At 36.7% G+C, this 19562-nt stretch overlaps 1 protein-coding gene across 1 annotated transcript in view; it reads left to right on the forward strand.

Moving 5' to 3' along the window:
- Positions 1-19562, forward strand: part of LOC140165047 (mismatch repair endonuclease PMS2-like) — a 128206-nt gene that overhangs the window by 96179 nt on the left and 12465 nt on the right. Inside the window, exons 14-16 of the mRNA XM_072188465.1 lie at positions 7500-7555; positions 8460-9190; positions 9854-9950. Coding sequence (XP_072044566.1) covers positions 7500-7555; positions 8460-9190; positions 9854-9950 — 884 coding nt within the window. The remainder of the gene's footprint in view (positions 1-7499; positions 7556-8459; positions 9191-9853; positions 9951-19562) is intronic.

A 19562-nucleotide genomic window follows, 5' to 3' on the forward strand; every position in this document is an offset into this window, starting at 1 on the left:
CAACTTAAGGGCTGGGGTATGAGCGTTTGGACAGTATTTATTGTGGGACATTAGAGCACATCAGACATATCGAATTGCATTCTGAATACGAAGAATGTCATTCTGATATCAAATAATTTTGATTTTTTTGAAATTGCAATTTAATACATATTTTATGGCAAATCATTAAAATTGATATTTTGATATTTAACAGTACTTGAGTAAACTTTATAAATCTGATGATTTATACTTAAAGTGTATGTAGGTGGGATGAAAAGCCGACGATCAATTGAAAATTTTGACCTTTCGTATTGAAGATATGGATTTTTTTCCCAAAACAAAAAAAAATTAGGTCTTTTTGGGAAAAAAATCCATATCTTCAATATGAAAGGTCAAAATTTTCAATTGACCGTCGGCTTTTTCCTCCCTGCTACATACACTTTAAGAATATGTCATTAGATTTATATAATTTACTTCGAGGACTGTTATATATCAAAAATTTGAAAAATATCAAATTTTTATAATTTGTCATAAAATTTGTATTATATTGTGATTTTCAAAAATGAAAATTATTTGATATCAGAAAGACATGCTTCAGTATTCAGAATGCAATTCGATAGGTCTGAGGTGCTCTCATGTCCTACAAAAAATACTGTCGAAACGCAATAAACGCTGATTTTAGATCCCTTAACTAAATAACAAAAACTGATGCTAAACTTAAAATGTGTATCCATTATTTAAATTCAATCAATCCCGGAAATTAAGCATGTTATTAAAACCCTAAGCCACGATGGGTAGATTTGTTTTTGATTACCCAGATCAGCTATAATGCGTATAATAAAGGCTACTGCATGGAGGTGAGGTTTATGACCAAGAAATGTAAATATTGACTTTCCCTCTGTGTGTGTCATCACATGAACAATTACGTAATCGTATTGAATTTTGTTGAACCATGGTTGAACTTGTTAAAAGGTCAGTGAACTCATCATCACTCCTGCCAGAGACCATTTTTTCGGGGTGCCCTGTGCAAGGCAACATGATTCAGCTTTGGCCCTTCAGATCTGTAACCTAACTTTTCCAAGCTGTCCCAAAAAATCTCTTTTCCCGTGAAAATTTGCTATCAATGCTAAAATGCGAAGGGGGATACCGGAGCCAGGGGCCAAAATTTCCACATCGCATCGTTCATATCAACTAAAAAACATTAATTACCAGGACAAATGCGCGCGATAAAATTGCAATGAACAAAATAATCATGTGCCATAAAATCGTGCCAAAGCCCACCCCTATAGCCAAAGTCATCCTTAAACAACTAATATCACTTTCAAAACATACTGAATCTTCAATTATTAGGGGGCTGAAAAATATGTGGGGGGTTATAAAATTTTGGAGTTCTGAATATAGGGGATTCAAAAGTTTTGGGTGTATGAAGAGGGAGGTTAAAAAGTTTTTGTGCACTTAGAGGGGGGGGGGGGCTGTAAAAACTTTAGCAACATTAGTCCTGAAGCTAAAAAATAAAGAATAGCCTGCAATATTTTCGTAAATGTTCAAGTATTAAAAACCAAAACAAAAGTTCATTCCAGATAAGGGTATTTATTTGATACAGTTAACATAATTTAACCACGTCCACGCCTAAACGCATAAAACCTGCTATTTTTGAACTACGTCTGCGCCGACTGCGCCGACATAAAAACCAAGACCTACGGTCCAAACACAGCAAGTAGCAGCAAAACACTCATACACTTCTGGTATCAAACACAAAACAACATACCATCCCAATTCAACTTCAACGGGACAAATCCCCTCCAACACTGCGTCCATGCTCCAATGATCACCCATTTTAATTACGACCACACCCAAAGCCCAAACATGCTAAATTTCGACTACGTCTGAGCCGACATTAAACCAGGACCTATACTTTGTCCAATTTACATGTACCAACAACAAATTCAAACACTATCAAACACAAAACAACATCTTGTAGGCCTACTCCTTCAGCGCCATTGGGGACAAATCCCCCGCAATACTGCGCCCACGCTCCATTTTAAAATCACCACTTTTAACTACGTCCACGCCCAAACGCAAAATCTGCCATTTTCAACTACGGCTGCGCCGATCGCGCCGACTTAAAAACCAAGACCTATGTCCAACATACTGTTCATGTACTGCCAGTCTGCCACCACATTCACACACAATTTAACATATTATACTAATTCAACATCATGGGCACAAAGCCCCCAAACACTATGTCCCATTCATAACATCACCAATTTTATCCACGTCCAAGCCCAAAGCCCAAACCTGTTAATTTTCAGCTACGTCTGCGCCGACTACGCCGACATAAAAACTAGACATAGAATTTGTCCTAGTAGGCCTATACATGTACCAACAACTAATTCAAATACAATCACACAAAAAAATACCACATCTTGAACTCCTTCAACGGTATAACGGGGACAAATCCCCCCGCAGTACTACGTCCACGCCCCATTTTTTAAAAAACCTGTCAATTTTCAACTCACGTCTGCGCCGACTGCGCCTTGTTAAAACCGACACCTAGGGCCTATAGGCCTACTCCCGAGTAGTACCAGCAAACATACTTCCTTTGTTTCATCTGCAACTTAAATAATGCATCTACGCTGCATTGATCAACCCGCCAATTTAAACTGCGTCCACGTCAAACGCCAACTCTGTCGGTTTTTCGACTACGTCTGCGCCAACTACGCCCACAAAAAAACCAAGACCTATACTTAGTCTCCAGAATAACACACTCACAACATTACCATACACAAATCATTAAAACAGAATACCCCACTCAAGCACAAAACACCCTATTCCAATACATAGAAACATGTTACAACTTTATACAACTATACCCCCGAGAGGGGTATTCTGTAGTTACTCCAAAAAATGTTTAAAGCGAAATCCTCATACATGACTGGTAGGTGTAAATGTCCTGACTAAAGCCATCGGGTCAACGGCACATGCAATGCCAGTTGCCTTTGCTGTAACTTCAAGAAGCAAAGTTACAAGCATTTGATTAGATGAAAATCCAGTTTTAAAAGTGACACACTGGCCTATTCAAAACAACACGGACTAGACATCTGGTTTGAGAGTGGTAAATGGCTAATTTGTGTGTGCCTTTGATTTAAAAGAAAAGGAACAAAAGAAAACTGAAACAAAAGAGCTGACAAAAAATACAAGTTATGAAAAGTATAGAGAAGTAAAAACTGAAATAAATTAAATAAAGCTTCATTGAAGAAACTGTGTAGTCTCTTTGTTGCGCTTGTTGGAATCTTTTTGCACATCGTATAGGCCAATTTGTCACTTTTAAAACTGGATCTTCGTCTATTCAATTGCTTGTAACTTTTCTTCTTGAGGTCACATTGGAATGGATTCAATGTGGTGTCATAATGTGCAGGATTAGATAAAAGGATCCGGAGGGACTCAACTTTAGAAGGGACGGGTATGTGCCTACCGGTGACGCGAAGTAGGGGCCTATCGGTAACAAAGCGTTATTGTAAAAAAAGGGGTCATTGGGTACAAACAAAATAAAAAAAAGGGGTCATTGGGTATAATATTTTGAAAAAAAGGGGGTCATTGAGTATAAGATTTCAAAAAATGGGTCATCGGGTAGAAATTTTTGAAAAAAATGGAGCATAATTTGAAAGTTTTGACATTATCTTGTTGCATTTTGATGATGTTCTTCTAGAAAAAAAAGGGGGTCATTGGGTAGCCGCAACCAAAAAAGGGGGTCATTAGGTAGCCGCAACGAATAAAAAAGTGGTCATCGGGTATGACTTTAAAAAAAAAAAAGGGGGGTCATCGGGTATGGGGGTCATCGGGTATTAGTCGCCTTCAAAAGAGGGTTGACAGGCACATACTGTCGCTTCCAAAGTTGAGTGGCCCCCGGGGTAAGGATACTTAGTTAATATGTTGCCCTTCGTGAACATATAGGGACAATAAATTATTCCTGTGGACATTTTAGTGGTCATCTTGACTTTGTGACTCGTTCTTTTGCACCCTCAAAGCGATAACTTAGAGATGACAATGATTGAAGACTACGATTACATCAAAGACAACTATTTCAATGTTTCAATTTGTTTTTTCAATAACATTACCGGTATCTGAGGCTTTGTGGCTGATTATACTGTACTTTGATAAATATTAATCCAAATTCAGATCAATTATGCCTCTTAAGTGACGGTGTACCATATATATATTAAAGCTTTTCATTGGATTTGGCAGCCATTTTGAAAAGAGCCCTCAACTGTGACCTCCTGGTACCTTCCTATTGAAATCTTAATTTAGCGTTACATTACTGTCATCAATACTTAAACCAAAATCTGGTCAATTATACCTCATAATTGACTATGGTAACCGTATAATGCTTTTCTTTTAATTTTGGCGGCCATTTTGAAAAGTGTCCCTAACTGTGACCTCCTAGTATCTTCTTATTAATATACCGACTTATTTATACATTACTTTCATAAATACAAATCCATAATCTAACAAATTCTATCTTTTATCCGCCTATTTTAAGAGCATAATTGTTTTTCATTGGATTTTGGCAGCCATTTTGAAAAAAGCGCCCTCACAGGAAAGTTTTCAGGATACAGGATTTTTACCTTATACATTCTTGTTCCTCAGTTTCTCCTTTCATGTGTGGGACCTAGCTCATTTTTAACCTGGTCTATTTGGCCGTTTTTCAGCATAGCTGTATGATAGCTAATAATAACAAGATGAGCAACAGCTTCACTGAGAGACGTTTTTCTGGCAACACTGTCATTAAAATATTATCAAATCGTGTCTCACTTTACGGTGTATTGATGCCAATTTCTTTTGATACATTATCAACCCTAATCAGGATTTTCAGTGGAAGTAAATGCTCAAAATCCCTATTTTTCCACACTATCTTATAATGTCAACAATCCTAAAAAGTTCAAAGTTTCTGGCAACACTGCTTTCCAGTAAAACAATTACCGAACTTTTTTTCTATAGATAGGTAGACCAATACCTTATCTACCTACCCTGCAAAAAATAATTTAAAAAAGCACCACTTTGGAGGTTACGTCATTTTTAAAAAGATCATTTTTTTCATAATTAAATTAATGAAAAACACCCTATTTTACAAAATGGTATCTACCATATTGAAATAATTAATTGTTATGTTTACTTCATTTTTGGAAAGGACAAGGATGGATACTTTATTGTATGGGAGAAGATTATTTTAATTCACGTTCTTCATACAGAAATATGACCTAATATTTAAGCATTTTTCCAGTTGTGAAAAGGGTAAAAATAGTGAAAATTGGGTCAATTCATATTTTGGCCGTTACCATGGTAACCATAGATGAAGAGGTAAAATTTTAACCAAATTTATACATGTTGACTCATTGTCTAACCATGTGCAATGTATAAAGAAAATCGATTTTTTGAAGTCTGCCACCACATCTTTGATTTGTATACACAAGGTCTCTTAACCTCATTCATAACCGTCACTTTTCACTTTATTTAATTCAATTTACGTCACATTTTCTTCTTTTAATTTGAAAACAGAACACAATTTTAACTCTGTCTGTCGTTTTCCCTGTAAAAAATCGAATAGCCCATTAAGGAAATACTGCTAGCGACCAATCACACTAGCACGCAATCATGCGATGTCCAAATACGGCGGCCAGCATCCGCGTAAATTGTTCGAACGCGTAACACGTCACGTTACGCTGTCATTATAGAGCGTACTTTTAGCTACGTCACGAGACGCGGTCATTATACTTTTTCAATGACCTGCATTTGCGTCCGCGTATTTAAAAGTTATTATCTGTGATTGGATCGTACTTGCTGCGTATATTAATGAGGTTATGAATGCATTTCAGAGCCTTTTTAAGGGGATCTGTGATCTATCCATATCACTGGCTGGCATAATTTTGGTTTACCCTGCGCAACCTGTTTGTTAGATTAGAGAGTCATGGACAGGGATAGGGTTATAGCAGGGAATAATAAAGATTGGGAAGCGTCACTTTATATAAAAAGTAATACAACTATGGAAGCCGCCATTACCTTGCCATCGCGTAGGCCTGGAACACTACCGCGATTTAGACTTTTTCAAGCCTGCTGCAGTGCATTTTTTTCAAATGTTGAACAGCTTTTTTAATACTTTTAATTATATTTTTTAACGCATCCATGAACCTAATTTATCAAATACATTAAATCAACCAACAATCCCGCTATCCGGGCCAAGATTTATAAAAGAAAAATACTGTTTCAATCACAAAAATTAACCTAAATTTTGCGCATACACGTAAGTCTTGGCGATAGTCTATTCAGATATCGTTATCAAGCTTGAGGTGATTGACCCCTAATGATTGACAGTTGGGAACGCGTACTGTACGCGATGCTGAACGCGTAGCCATGGTAGCCGGGTGCTAAAGTGGGTGCTAAAACCTCAAATGGCGACCTCCATGCGTGTACCGGGGGGGTGCTAAAGTGGAACCAAAACAACAACGGGAATCGTGTGTTAAATCGACATAGAAAAGGAAAAAGGATAAACCTATTGGATAAAAAAAATTCAATACCGACAAAACAAATGAGGTCAAAATTGAAACTAGGAACAGATCCTGGTTTGGTTGTTATGGTTTAAGTTAAAGTTGTAAAATTGTAATTTATGGAATGATGGGTCCACAATGGTCAGCGACAATATGTATAGTGTGCAGTAACCTGTGAGTTTCAGTTTATTTTCACCATACAATAGTATACAAACATAATGCAAGAAAACATCTGTGGGGAGACCAGAAAGAGCCAAATCTTGAAATGTATGGTCACCCAAGAAGTTGCAAATAATGATAATTATAGATTACTACCTCAAATAACTACTAAAGCATGACAACTAAAAACACGGGACAGGACTGGGTAAGTGCAGAACAGGACTGGACAGGACATGTGCAACTAGACACTAAAGTGAAGGCAGTGATGGTGGCATATAGCAATATTCAAATTAACTAAAAGTTACAGGTATAAAGTAAACAAACAAGTTACTGAGTTTGGCATAGCGCACTATAATACACTAAGGGTTGGTTTCTCATAGCATGGCTAGTGGTCAGGCTACCTAAACCATCAGGCTTTATAAATTCAATTAGTCCTATTTACCTGTGCTTACAATTTCACATCATACATCACTTATAGAAAGTTAAATCAATAAATGGATCCACATTGGTAGGGCTAGCCTGCTGGCTTAGGAAGTCTGACCACTAGCCAAGCTTCAAGAAATCAGACCTAACTAGGGTTTATTTGGGGAGTGGATAAGAGAAAAGAGCTGAATGGGCACATTTCTTACATTTTAGGGCAAAAGCAATTTTCACTATGTCATGTTACATAATTACTGCCAATTTTACAGGTTATAAGTTGCTGTGTACCGCATCAAAATTTGACTAATTTTGACTGGATGTAATTTTACCCTGAAAACAATGTGTATCCTATGATTTTGTATTAATTCAGTGGTGTATCTTGTTAATTTATCTACATAGGTCGTTTTCTGCCTCAGGCGAAAATGCTAACACAGACTCATCCAGAGAAGCAAAACGTAAGTGAGCACCCATAGAAGATATCTTACCCTTCCCAGAATTCTTTGCAACATGATACGTCACTTCATTTCAACAAATGACACTTCTATTACTTTGTACAGGCTGTCTTTATTTGTTTTCATGTTGAGAATAGACTTTCTAAATAATCATTTTGGAAGATCTAGATGTGCTCTGTTCATTGAGGTACTTCTTGTCACTATCGACACATGTTGCACTAGATGGCAAATCAGTACAGAAAACTAAAATGGAAGCAGTGCATTGTGGGATGTATAAGATATCTCCTCTGATGAGCACCCCAGTTAGAAATTTTTTTAAAAAATGACTTTGAATTTGAATTATACCTCTGGTCCATCCCTACTCCATATATGTGGCACATCCCCATGTGGTCACTTGTTATGAGTCCCCTGCCATACCCATTATTTTTTATAGATTATACATGCAGGGAGTAAAGTTGTTGTTTTTCCTTTCCATATTTTAAGTCTATCACATTTCCTGAGTGGGTGACAAGATTCATGAGATAGGAAATTTTATCCATGTGATGATAATGTGACACATTTTAATCAGAGTAGTGTAAAGTCACACCATGTTTATAAGCCTGTGTATAATATCACCTTTTAATTTGATTAGCTTTTATAAAATTGTTTAAAATGGGAGATTTGATCCATGTAATTGTTTGACTATTATCCTTTAAAGGGGTATTTAGTGATTTTAGCATCCTCTTTTTAGGGTATTTTTCAATAGATAGTTATCCATGAAAAAGGCTTCTTTCAAAAGTACTGAATTTGTGAGTTACACATAATTACCCATTAATTGGGTTGTTTTCTGCAGTACATGCTGCAGTGTTTTGGTTTTTTTTACTCTGATTTTAATGATTGTTATTATTACTCATATTTCCCTGTACAGAACCCAAACTGGACACTTTCTTTCTTAAGAAATCCAAGTCAGACCCAACTGAGATGGACTCCATATCATCTCCATCACAGTCTACCTCATCACAGGCCTCTTACACACCTCATGATAGCAACAGTCAGCTTACATTATCAAGCCAAGAAAGCAAACTATATGAGGATGATGAAGAGTCTCCTGTTGATAGCTCATACTCATCTGGTTCTGCAAATTCCCAACTGGGAAACCATCAGTACACTATTCCTAGTTCTGTAACGTCCCAGGCAGGAAACAAACAGTGTAGTATTCCTGATTCTACTCTTTCCCAAGAAGGAAACTTTCGATGTAGCACTCCTAGTGCTTCCCCTTCCCTTATTGATATATCTAGCACTTCCCAATCTACATGCAATACTAATTCAAAAACTGATAAATCAAGAACTATAATGGAGATGAGCGAAAGTGATAAGGCGTATAAGCTTACATCACAAGAAAGTGGAGAAAGAAATGAAGAAGCATCAAAAGAAGCAATGAGTGTTCAGCAGGTTTTAGAATCAGAGAGAGAAATCAAGACTGATGTAATGAGTGTGCAGCAAGTGTCAGAATCAGAGGGAGGTATCAAGACTAATGTTGAATTCCTAGGAGGACAGAATAGATTGTTAGCGGATGGTATCATGGAGCCAGGACAACAAAATAGACATGATACCAGGGAAGTGAAAGCTGCTACCAAGAAATTACAGAAATATAAAACTGTAAGTGATATTAGGCTATTCCATTTGAAACCCATATTCCCCCTATGGAAGACATGAACTTAATCTTCCACACAGGGGGTGTAGATTTCAAATAGAGTCACTCATTCAGGCCTCATTTGAAATGCACACTTCCTGTGTGTTGGAGATTAAGGTCATGTCTTCCATAGGGGTGTATGGATTTCAAATGGAATAGTCCATTGATAATGTTTATAGTGCACTTATTAACATAATGTGTGATGCGAAGAGGAATGTAGTTTTTTAAAAGAGCACAAAATGATTGGGAAAATAAAACTTTGTTTTTGCCATTGTTATGCACATGTATGTGTTGGGTGTCTTGTCTTGGTTTTGGTTGAGAATGCCATGTCTATTATTCTTATGTGTATTTGTATAATGTGATGCGATCAAGCAAAATCAGTCGAAACCCGGAAATATTGATTTTGAGATATAGCCATACAAAGGAAATATTTCCTTTTGTTTCCTGTTGTTTTGGAAACTCTTTAATTGCTCATATCTTTTGAACTGGTTGTTCAATTGCAATGGTGTTTTCTGCATATGCAAATGCTTTTTACTATCCTATAAGAAACTGAAAATTTAATGTTTCCATGTTCCAACTGATTTTGCTTGATCGCAGCACATATGTTTGTTTGTTTGTTTGTACTATAGGATTGTGTCCAAGATGTGTCTTTTATGAAGAAGAATGTCACAATACCATTTTCTATGACTGGAATAAAAAAGAGAAGAGGACAACATCAACAGAAGGGTAAGATACATGCTATTCTTGCCTTGTGTTATTTTTTAAGTAAAGTATTGTTATTAATAGTGTTAATTTATATTTAGTATACAGCTTTCAATACCAAACGTACACTCAGTGGTTTAGGCACTCTTTCAGATGCACCTGAGTATGATAGTCTGCACATATGTTACATGCTACCCCCACCCCCACCCCACCCCAGAGAGACTCAATTTCCACATGAAATGAACCAAAATAGCAGGGCAAAATCAGTTGAAATACATCCAAGGAGGGGGGGGGGGCACTCCGGTATGGTTGTCTGCACATGTGTAACAGTAACACTCTACCAGTGTAGGAGAGACTAAATTTCACATGATATTAACCAAAATAGCAGGGCAATTGGTTGAAATACATCCAAGGAGGGTGCACTCTAGTCTTTGTTAAGACTACTTGTGATTTAGGGGGATACAAGCCCCGAGTCACAAACCCACGAATAGTGAGCGGAGCGAGCACTAGAGTGTGTGGTTCCGAGTAGTTTATCTCCACATGGGTAATATAGGTACATGGTCTTGAAATGCATCCAAGGAGTGGGGACTCATGTATGGTATTCTGCACATGTGTAACAAGCTACCCCCCCCGGAGGGACTAAAGTGTCACATTAAATGAACCAAAATAGCGTGGGCAAAATCAGTTGAAATACATCCAAGGAGGGGGGCACTCTAGTATGCACATGTGTAACACCCCCCCCCCCCCCCAGAGACTAAAGTGTCGCATGAAATGAACCAAAATAGCGGGGGGGAATTACTCGAAATACATTTAAGAAGGGGCACTCATGTATGGTAGTCTGCATGACCCCCCCCCCACCCCCGAGAGACATGTATGGTATTCTGCACATGTGTAACAATCTACCCCCCACCCCGAGGGACTAAAGTGTCACATTAAATGAACCAAAATAGCGTGGGCAAAATCAATTGAAATACATCCAAGGAGGGGGGCACTCTAGTATGCACATGTGTAACATCCCCGAGACTAAAGTGTTGCCTGAAATGAACCAAAATAGCAGGAGGAAATTACTTGAAATACATTTAAGAAGGGGCACTCAAGTATGGTAGTCTGCACATGTGTACCCAGCAAACACAAAACGTTTTCGACATCATTCGCAAAAGGTTATAAAAAGTTGTCAGAAAACGTTTAAATGTCGGGTTATATAAAGGGTATATTAAGAGTATAAAACGTTTTGATAACCTTAAAACACATTTTTGATAATCTACTGCTCAGCAAACAAAAATGTTTTACAGAAAACGTTTAAATGTCGAGTTATATAAAGGGTATAAAAACGTTTTAATAACATTCCAAAAACATTCTTGAAACCTTAATACAAAACATTCTAAACAGAATGTTATTTTGGGAGTTGAAAAAATATTTTCGAAAAATGTTTGCCCAAAATATTTTCAATAACGTTTTAAAAACGTTTTCATGACCTTTATATAACCCGACATTTAAATGTTATTAAACGGTTTTGAAAAAAACATTTTAAGAACATTTCTGTGTTTGCTGGGTTCAAATATTTTAACATAATGTTATTTAAGTATTGACACAATATTTGGCAGAAATGTTTGCAAAAAAGTTTACAATAACATTTTTGGAAAACATTTAAAAATAATGTTGTAGTGTGTTTTCATACAAAACGTTTTAAAACGTTATCATGACCTTTATATAACCCGACATTTTAATGTTATTAAAACGTTTTTACCTAAACCAAAAGCCAAAATATAACGTTTTTTAAAAGCGTTTTTGTGTTTGCTGGGTAACATGCTACCCCCTAGGAGAGACCAAAGTGTCACATGAAATGACCCAAAATAGGGGGAGGGGGCAGAATCAGTTGAAATACATCCAAGTAGAGGCACTCAAGTATGGTAGTCTGCACATGTGTTACATGCCCCCCCCCCAACAAGACTAAAGTGTCGCACAAAATGAACCAAAATAGCGGGCGGAAAATTACTTGAAATACATCCAAGGAGGGGGCACTCATGTATGTTGTCTGCACATGTGTTCTTCTTCTTCTTCTTCTTCCTTATAAGTGCCTCCCTCATATGTATGAGTATTGTCGCACTGCGTACAGACAAGCTGTACTTATTACAGCTACGTTACAGTGTTACAGTGCTACTCACCCCCACCCCCACCCCGGAGAGACTTACATGTAAGTGCCACATGAAATAAACCAAAATAGGGGGGCAAAATCAGTTGAAATATGTCCAAGGAGAGGGCACTCAGGTATGGTAGTCTGCACATGTGTTATATGCTATCCCTACCCCCATGAGTATGGTAGTCTGCACATGTGTAACAAGCTGCCCCCCAGGAGAGACCAAAGTGTCACATGAAATGAACCAAAATAGGGGGGCAGAATCAGTTGAAATACATCCAAGGGGAGGCACTCAAGTATGGTTGTCTGCACATGTGCTACATGCTGCCCCCCTGGAGAGACTTAAGTGTCACATGAAATGATGAATCAAAATAGCAGGGGTAAATCAGTTGAAATACATCCGAGGAGGGTGCACTCATATATGGTAGTGTCCACATGTGTTAAAAAATAAAATAATGTTACATGCTACCCCTCCCCCAGGAGAGACTTAAGTGTCACATAAAATGAACCAAAATAGCGTAGGCAACATCAGTTGAAATACATCCAAGGGAGTAACTACAGAATACCCCTCTCGGGGGTATAGTTGTATAAAGTTGTAACATGTTTGTATGTATTGGAATAGGGTGTTTTGTGCTTGAGTGGGGTATTCTGTTTTAATGATTTGTGTATGGTAATGTTGTGAGTGTGTTATTCTGGAGACTAAGTATAGGTCTTGGTTTTTTTGTGGGCTTAGTTGGCGCAGCGTAGTCGAAAAACCGACAGAGTTGGCGTTGACGTGGACGCAGTTTAAATTGGCGGGTTGATCAATGCAGCGTAGATGCATTATTTAAGTTGCAGATGAAACAAAGGAAGTATGTTTGCTGGTACTACTCGGGAGTAGGCCTATAGGCCCTAGGTGTCGGTTTTAACAAGCGCAGTCGGCATGAGACGTAGTTGAAAATTGATAGGTTTTTAAAAATGGGCGTGGGCGTAGTATTATGGGGATTTGTCCCGTTATACCGTTGAAGGAGTTCAAGATGTGGTATTTTTTTGTGTGATTGTAGGCCCCCTATTTGAATTAGTTGTTGGTACATGTATAGGCCTACTAGGACAAATTCTATGTCTAGTTTTTATGTCGGCGTAGTCGGCATGAGACGTAGCTGAAAATTAACAGGTTTGGGCTTTGGGCTTGGGCGTGGCTAAAATTGGTGATTTTATGAATGGGGCATAGTGCTTGGGGGGTTTGTGCCCATGATGTTGAATTAGTATAATATGTTAAATTGTGTGTGAATGTGGTGGCAGACTGGCAGTACATGAACAGTATGTTGGACATAGGTCTTGGTTTTTAAGTCGGGCATGAGTCGGCGCAGCCGTAGTTGAAAATGGCAGATTTTTGCGTTTGGGCGTGGACGTAGTTAAAAGTGGTGATTTTAAAATGGAGCGTGGACGCAGTATTGGGGATTTGTCCCACAATGGCGTTGAAGGAGTAGGCCTACAAGATGTTGTTTTGTGTTTGATAGTGTTTGAATTTGTTGTTGGTACATGTAAATTGGACAAAGTATAGGTCCTGGTTTAATGTCGGCGCAGACGTAGTTGAAATTTAGCATGTTTGGGCTTTGGGTGTGGGCGTAGTTAAAATGGGTGATTTTATAAATGGGGCATGGACGCAGTGTTGGGGGATTTGTCCCGTTGAAGTTGAATTGGGATGGTATGTTGTTTTGTGTTTGATACCAGAAGTGTTTGAGTGTTTTGCTGCTACATGTGTTTGGACCGTAGGTCTTGGTTTTTATGTCGGGCATGAGTCGGCGCAGACGTAGTTCAAAAATAGCAGGTTTTGCGTTTCGGCGTGGACGACGTAGTTAAATTATGTTAACTGTATCAAATAAATACCCTTATCTGGAATGAACTTTTGTTTTGGTTTTTAATACTGGAACATTTACGAAAATATTGCAGGCTATTCTTTATTTTTTGCTTCAGGACTGACTAATGTTGCTAAAGTTTTTACAGCCCCCCCTCTAAGTGCACAAAAACTTTTTAACCTCCCTCTTCATACACCCAAAACTTTTGAATCCCCTATATTCAGAACTCCAAAATTTTATAACCCCCCCTACATATTTTTCAGCCCCCCTAATAATTGAAGATTCAGTATGTTTTGAAAGTGATATTAGTTCTTTAAGGATGACTTTGGCTATAGGGGTGGGCTTTGCACGATTTTATGGCACATGATTATTTTGTTAATTGCAATTTTTTCGCAAGCATTTGTCCTGGTAATTAATGTTTTTAGTTGAACGATGCGATGTGGAAATTTTGGCCCCTGGCTCGGTATCCCCTTCGCATTTTAGCATTGATAGCAAATTTTCACGGGAAAAGAGATTTTTGGGACAGCTTGGAAAAGTTAGGTTACAGATCTGAAGGGCCAAAGCTGAATCATGTTGCCTTGCACAGGGCACCCCGAGAAAATGGTCTCTGGCAGGAGTGATGATGAGTTCACTGACCTTTTAACAAGTTCAACCATGGTTCAACAAAAGTCAATACGATTACGTAATTGTTCATGTGATGACACACACAGAGGGAAAGTCAATATTTACATTTCTTGGTCATAAACCTCACCTCCATGCAGTAGCCTTTATTATACGCATTATAGCTGATCTGGGTAATCAAAACAAATCTACCCATCGTGGCTTAGGGTTTTAATAACATGCTTAATTTCCGGGATTGATTGAATTTAAATAATGGATACACATTTTAAGTTTAGCATCAGTTTTTGTTATTTAGTTAAGTTGGGTTTTTGAGAATTAAAAAAAATATTTTGCTTAAATCATTAGAAAATATGTACCATATTGGCTGAAATTTTTAGGTTGAAAAGTCGGGTATGAGAAGTTAGGGTCACAAATTGTACCAACCCGAAATTTTTATCACTTTGTAATATTTTCATTTGGTATGTTTCTTATTAATATTTTTTGAGGAAAAAAGTGAGGATTTTTATCACTTTGTAATTTTTTCATTTGTTATGTTTCTTATTTATAGTTTGTGAGGAAAAGTGATAGTTTTTCATCACTTTGCACATTTTGAATTTTTTTTTGTCTTTTAATATTTTGTGAGGAAAAAAGTGAGAATTTTGTCATAACTTTGCAAATTTTTTATTTATTATGTTTGTTATATTTTTCTGGTGAAAAAAAGTGAGGATTTTTACTACTTTTATATTTTTGATTTTTAATGTTTTCTATTATTTTGTGATGACAAAAGTGAGGATTTTTCATCACTTTGTAATTTTTTTCATTTGTTATTTTTCTTATTTATAGTTTGTGAGGAAAAGTGATAGTTTTTCATCACTTTGCACATTTTGAATTTTTTATGTCTTTTAATATTTTGTGAGGAAAAAAGTGAGAATTTTGTCATAACTTTGCAAATTTTATATTTATTATGTTTCTTATATTTTTTCTGGTGAAAAAAAGTGAGAATTTTTTACTACTTTTATATTTTTGATTTTTAATGTTTTCTATCATTTTGTGATGACAAAAGTGAGGATTTTTTCATCACTTAGCAAATTTTTCATTTGTTACGTTTCACATTATTTTGTATGGAAAAAAGATTTTGAAATTACTTCGGATTTTTTTTAAATTTTCTGTATAATGTACAATGTTGCTTTAAGCCCATGGATTGAGAAATTTAATATTATTATTCCATGCCTTGATATTGTTTGATTGCATTTTGTAATATTGTTTTCAAAGTGATGAAAAAAGTGATGAATTATTATGATGTCCAAAAAATAGGTGCCAAAATTTCTCCCCCAAATCGTGCCATATCTAATTATATTTTGAATGTGATAGAAATCCTCACGTATCTCATCACAAAATAATTTTTAAAAATGAATGAAAAATTGGCGTCGTAATGAACAACTTTTTTCATCACAAAATAATAAGAAATATAACAAATGAAAACATTCCAAAGTGATAAAAAATCCTCACTTTTTCCTCACAAAATAATAAGAAACGTTAAACATAACAAATGAGAAGTTGGCGTAAATGATGAAAATAATTCTCACTGTTGTCATCACAAAACATGATGATAACAAGTGAAAAATTTCCAAAGTAATACAAAAATTCCTTACTTTTCCTCACAAAGTAATAAGAAACATAACAAACGAGAAATTTCTAAAGTGTTAAAATATCCTTACTTTTATCATCACAAAATAATAAGAAACATAAAAACTGCAAAGTGAGGATTCTTTCTCATTTTAACTTTCCTTATAGAGTACTACACCTGGCCAATTTGTGCCTATTTTTGCATTTTCTCCAAAATTATAAGCGCATTGGTGACAAGTAAGATATGTATATTACAGGGGAAGGACTACAACTACTGCACTGGAAATTTTATTTCAGCACAGACAACAGTTGTGGAGTTACAGTCAAAAATGAGGGAAACCCAATATTTGATCAATAAATCAATAACTACTTGGCTTGAGTTGCTGAATTTTCAGTGCAGTAGTTGTAATCCTTGCCCCTATAATATACATGTCTTACTTTTCACCAATACGCTATAATTTTTGAGAAAAATGCAAAAATAGGCACAAAATTGGCCAGGGTGTAGTACCCCTTAAATCGGGCCTCAATTGTCTGAAATTGATAACATTTTATTTTTAAAGAGGGACTATGAATTTAATTCCAATATCATATTATTGAAATTCTCATCAATATTAACTGTATAGTTACTACGAGCTAAAACTACTGTTCTTTGAATGGTACAAAATGCAGATGTTCAATCGAAATACATATTATGCAATATAGGACTGTCCGCATTTTTTACGTACGTAATGTATATAAAACAAATGAATATCTACGTCGTGATCATTCGTTTACCAATTTTAAAACAAGATGTTTTAGAAAAGGAAAACAAATCATACATAAAAAAAAAAATCACATTTTTGACCAAAAACACCTTCCAACCCAAAAATCACATTAATTTTGACCAAAAGTCACATTTTGATTTTTGACCAACAAAAAATCAAATTATTGATCAAAAAGCACATTTTAGACCAAAACTAATTTTTGATCAAAATCACATTTTAAACCAAAATATCACAATGTAAACCAAAAATCACATTATAAACCAAACATCACATGAATTGAGTAAAATTACCCGGTGTTGAGTAAGGGGAAAGATTTTACTCTGCTGTTGTTGTTTTAGAATTGCCCGTGTGTCATTATTACTTGGTCGATTTCAGATCTAAAGTGATGTATGCATGAAGGATAATTCACACCTTCTGTAGATAACATAAATGTGAAATCGACCAACTTTTTGAAGGTGTTTTTATTGTAAATATATCTGTCCAAATTCCAATTTAACCATGCACATGTGTATGCAGTGGGCGGGCAGTGGTGTCATGTTCACTCACACAGCTGTGCTAACCGCAAGACTTGCTGGGAAGTGCTTTTAAAAATCATCCTCTGAGTTTCAACTGCCACTATATTTTTCAAATCCCATTGAACTCTGTGCAAAAGATGTTGTTTAAGAATTGTCCGTGTGTCATTATTACTTGGTCGATTTCAGATGTAAAGTGATGTATGCACGAAGGATAAATCACACCTTCTGTAGATAAGATAACATAAAATGTGAAATCGGCCAACTTTTTGAAGGTGTTTTTATTGTAAATATATCTGTCCAAATTCAAATTTAACCATGCACGTGTGCGTGTGTATGCAGTGGGCGGGCAGTGGTGTCATGTTCACCCCACAGCTATGCTAACCGCAAGACTTGCTGGGAAGTGCTTAAATCATCCTCTGGTACCAGCCGTGGGACGTGCAATATAGGCCTACAGCCTCCCCGTTTTGGGCCCGTGCTCCATAGCCAAAATTATCAAAAAAGTATCATTATCACCTTCAAAACATGCGGAATCTTCAATTACATGCTTATGAAGCTTGCATATTTTCAAAAGAATGACACATAGCCATGATTACCATTATCAACTCTATTGTACACCTTTCTGTATTTCTTAATAAGGCAAACAAATTCGTGTACATTCTAATCTTGTTATAACTGTATGACTACAATCATCTCACTTATATTTGCATCCAATTTTGTAAGTATATTTTGTTATTACTATCAATAAACCATCAAGAATTAAACAATAATTGTGTATATGGTATATCTCTGTCTTTGAGTCACATTTGTATACCATATCCAACTTGAACCTCGGGGGGGGGGGCACTCAATTTTGGAAGTGACGGGTATGTGCCTACCGAGTCGCAAGTAGGGGCATATCGGGTACAAAGCGTTATTTTTAAAACTACGGGGTCATTGGGTACAAACAAAATAAAAAAGGGGTCATCGAGTATAAGATTTAAAGAAAGGGTCATCGGGTAGAAAATTGTGACAAAATGTAGCAAAATTTTGAAACTTTCGGCATAATTGACGGTGAAAAAATGAAGCAAAATTGGACAGGTTTCTGCATTGTTTAGTTGCATTTAGATGATGCTATTATAGAAAAAAGGGGTTATGGGTAGCCGCAACCAAAGAAAGGGGTTCATTGGGTAGCCGCAACTAAAAAAAAAAAAAAAAAGGGGGGTCATCGGGTATGGATTGTAAAGTCCATTTTATCACGTTAAAATTGGGAAAATTCTCCCGCTTGAATTGATGGCTGAACTACATTCTAAAAAATAATAGAATCCAAATTATATGACTTTGGTCTTGTTGCGATGCATTGCACTTACTATTACATATTTTCTTATATATCAACAAACAGCAAAATACATAAAAATTAATGAGACTGATTGAGACTCTTTTTATGGTTTTTACAACTCAAGTAAAAATTTGATACGATTGATTCTAATATAGGCCTACTACAAAAAATAAGGTCTCTCGTCCCAACGCGCAGTCGGGCTTTCTTGTTAGAACGAGGCATTCCCTCATACATTATGTTTAGTCGTGCATTGTGTTTACGCAAGTGTGTCTATGTCCTGTTAAGAAGCATGCTGTTTTCAAAGCCCCATATCGAATTCAGAACTACGTCTCTCACGCCGACTGCGCCAACATAAAACCAAGACCTATAAGCCCTCTATCGAATTGAGAACTACGTCTGCGCCGACCGCGCCAACATAAAACCAAGACCTACACGCAAGTGTGTCTATGTCCTGTTAAGAAGCATGCTGTTTTCAAAGCCCTCTATCGAATTCAGAACTACGTCTACGCCGACTGCGCCAACATAAAACCAAGACCTATAAGCCCTCTATCGAATTGAGAACTACGTCTGCGCCGACTGCGCCAACATAAAACCAAGACCTACACGCAAGTGTGTCTATGTCCTGTTAAGAAGCATGCTGTTTTCAAAGCCCCATATCGAATTCAGAACTAACACGCCGACTGCGCCAACATAAAACCAAGACCTATAAGCCCTCTATCGAATTCAGAACAACGTCTGCGCCGACTGCGCCAACATAAAACCAAGAATTGCGTGCATATCCTATTTGGACATCGGACGCACTTGGTTAATGGCCCATGGTGTGGAACCTTGGACGTACTCA

Source organism: Amphiura filiformis, chromosome 11, assembly GCF_039555335.1.
Source record: "Amphiura filiformis chromosome 11, Afil_fr2py, whole genome shotgun sequence".
NCBI classification, from domain to species: Eukaryota; Metazoa; Echinodermata; class Ophiuroidea; order Amphilepidida; family Amphiuridae; genus Amphiura; species Amphiura filiformis.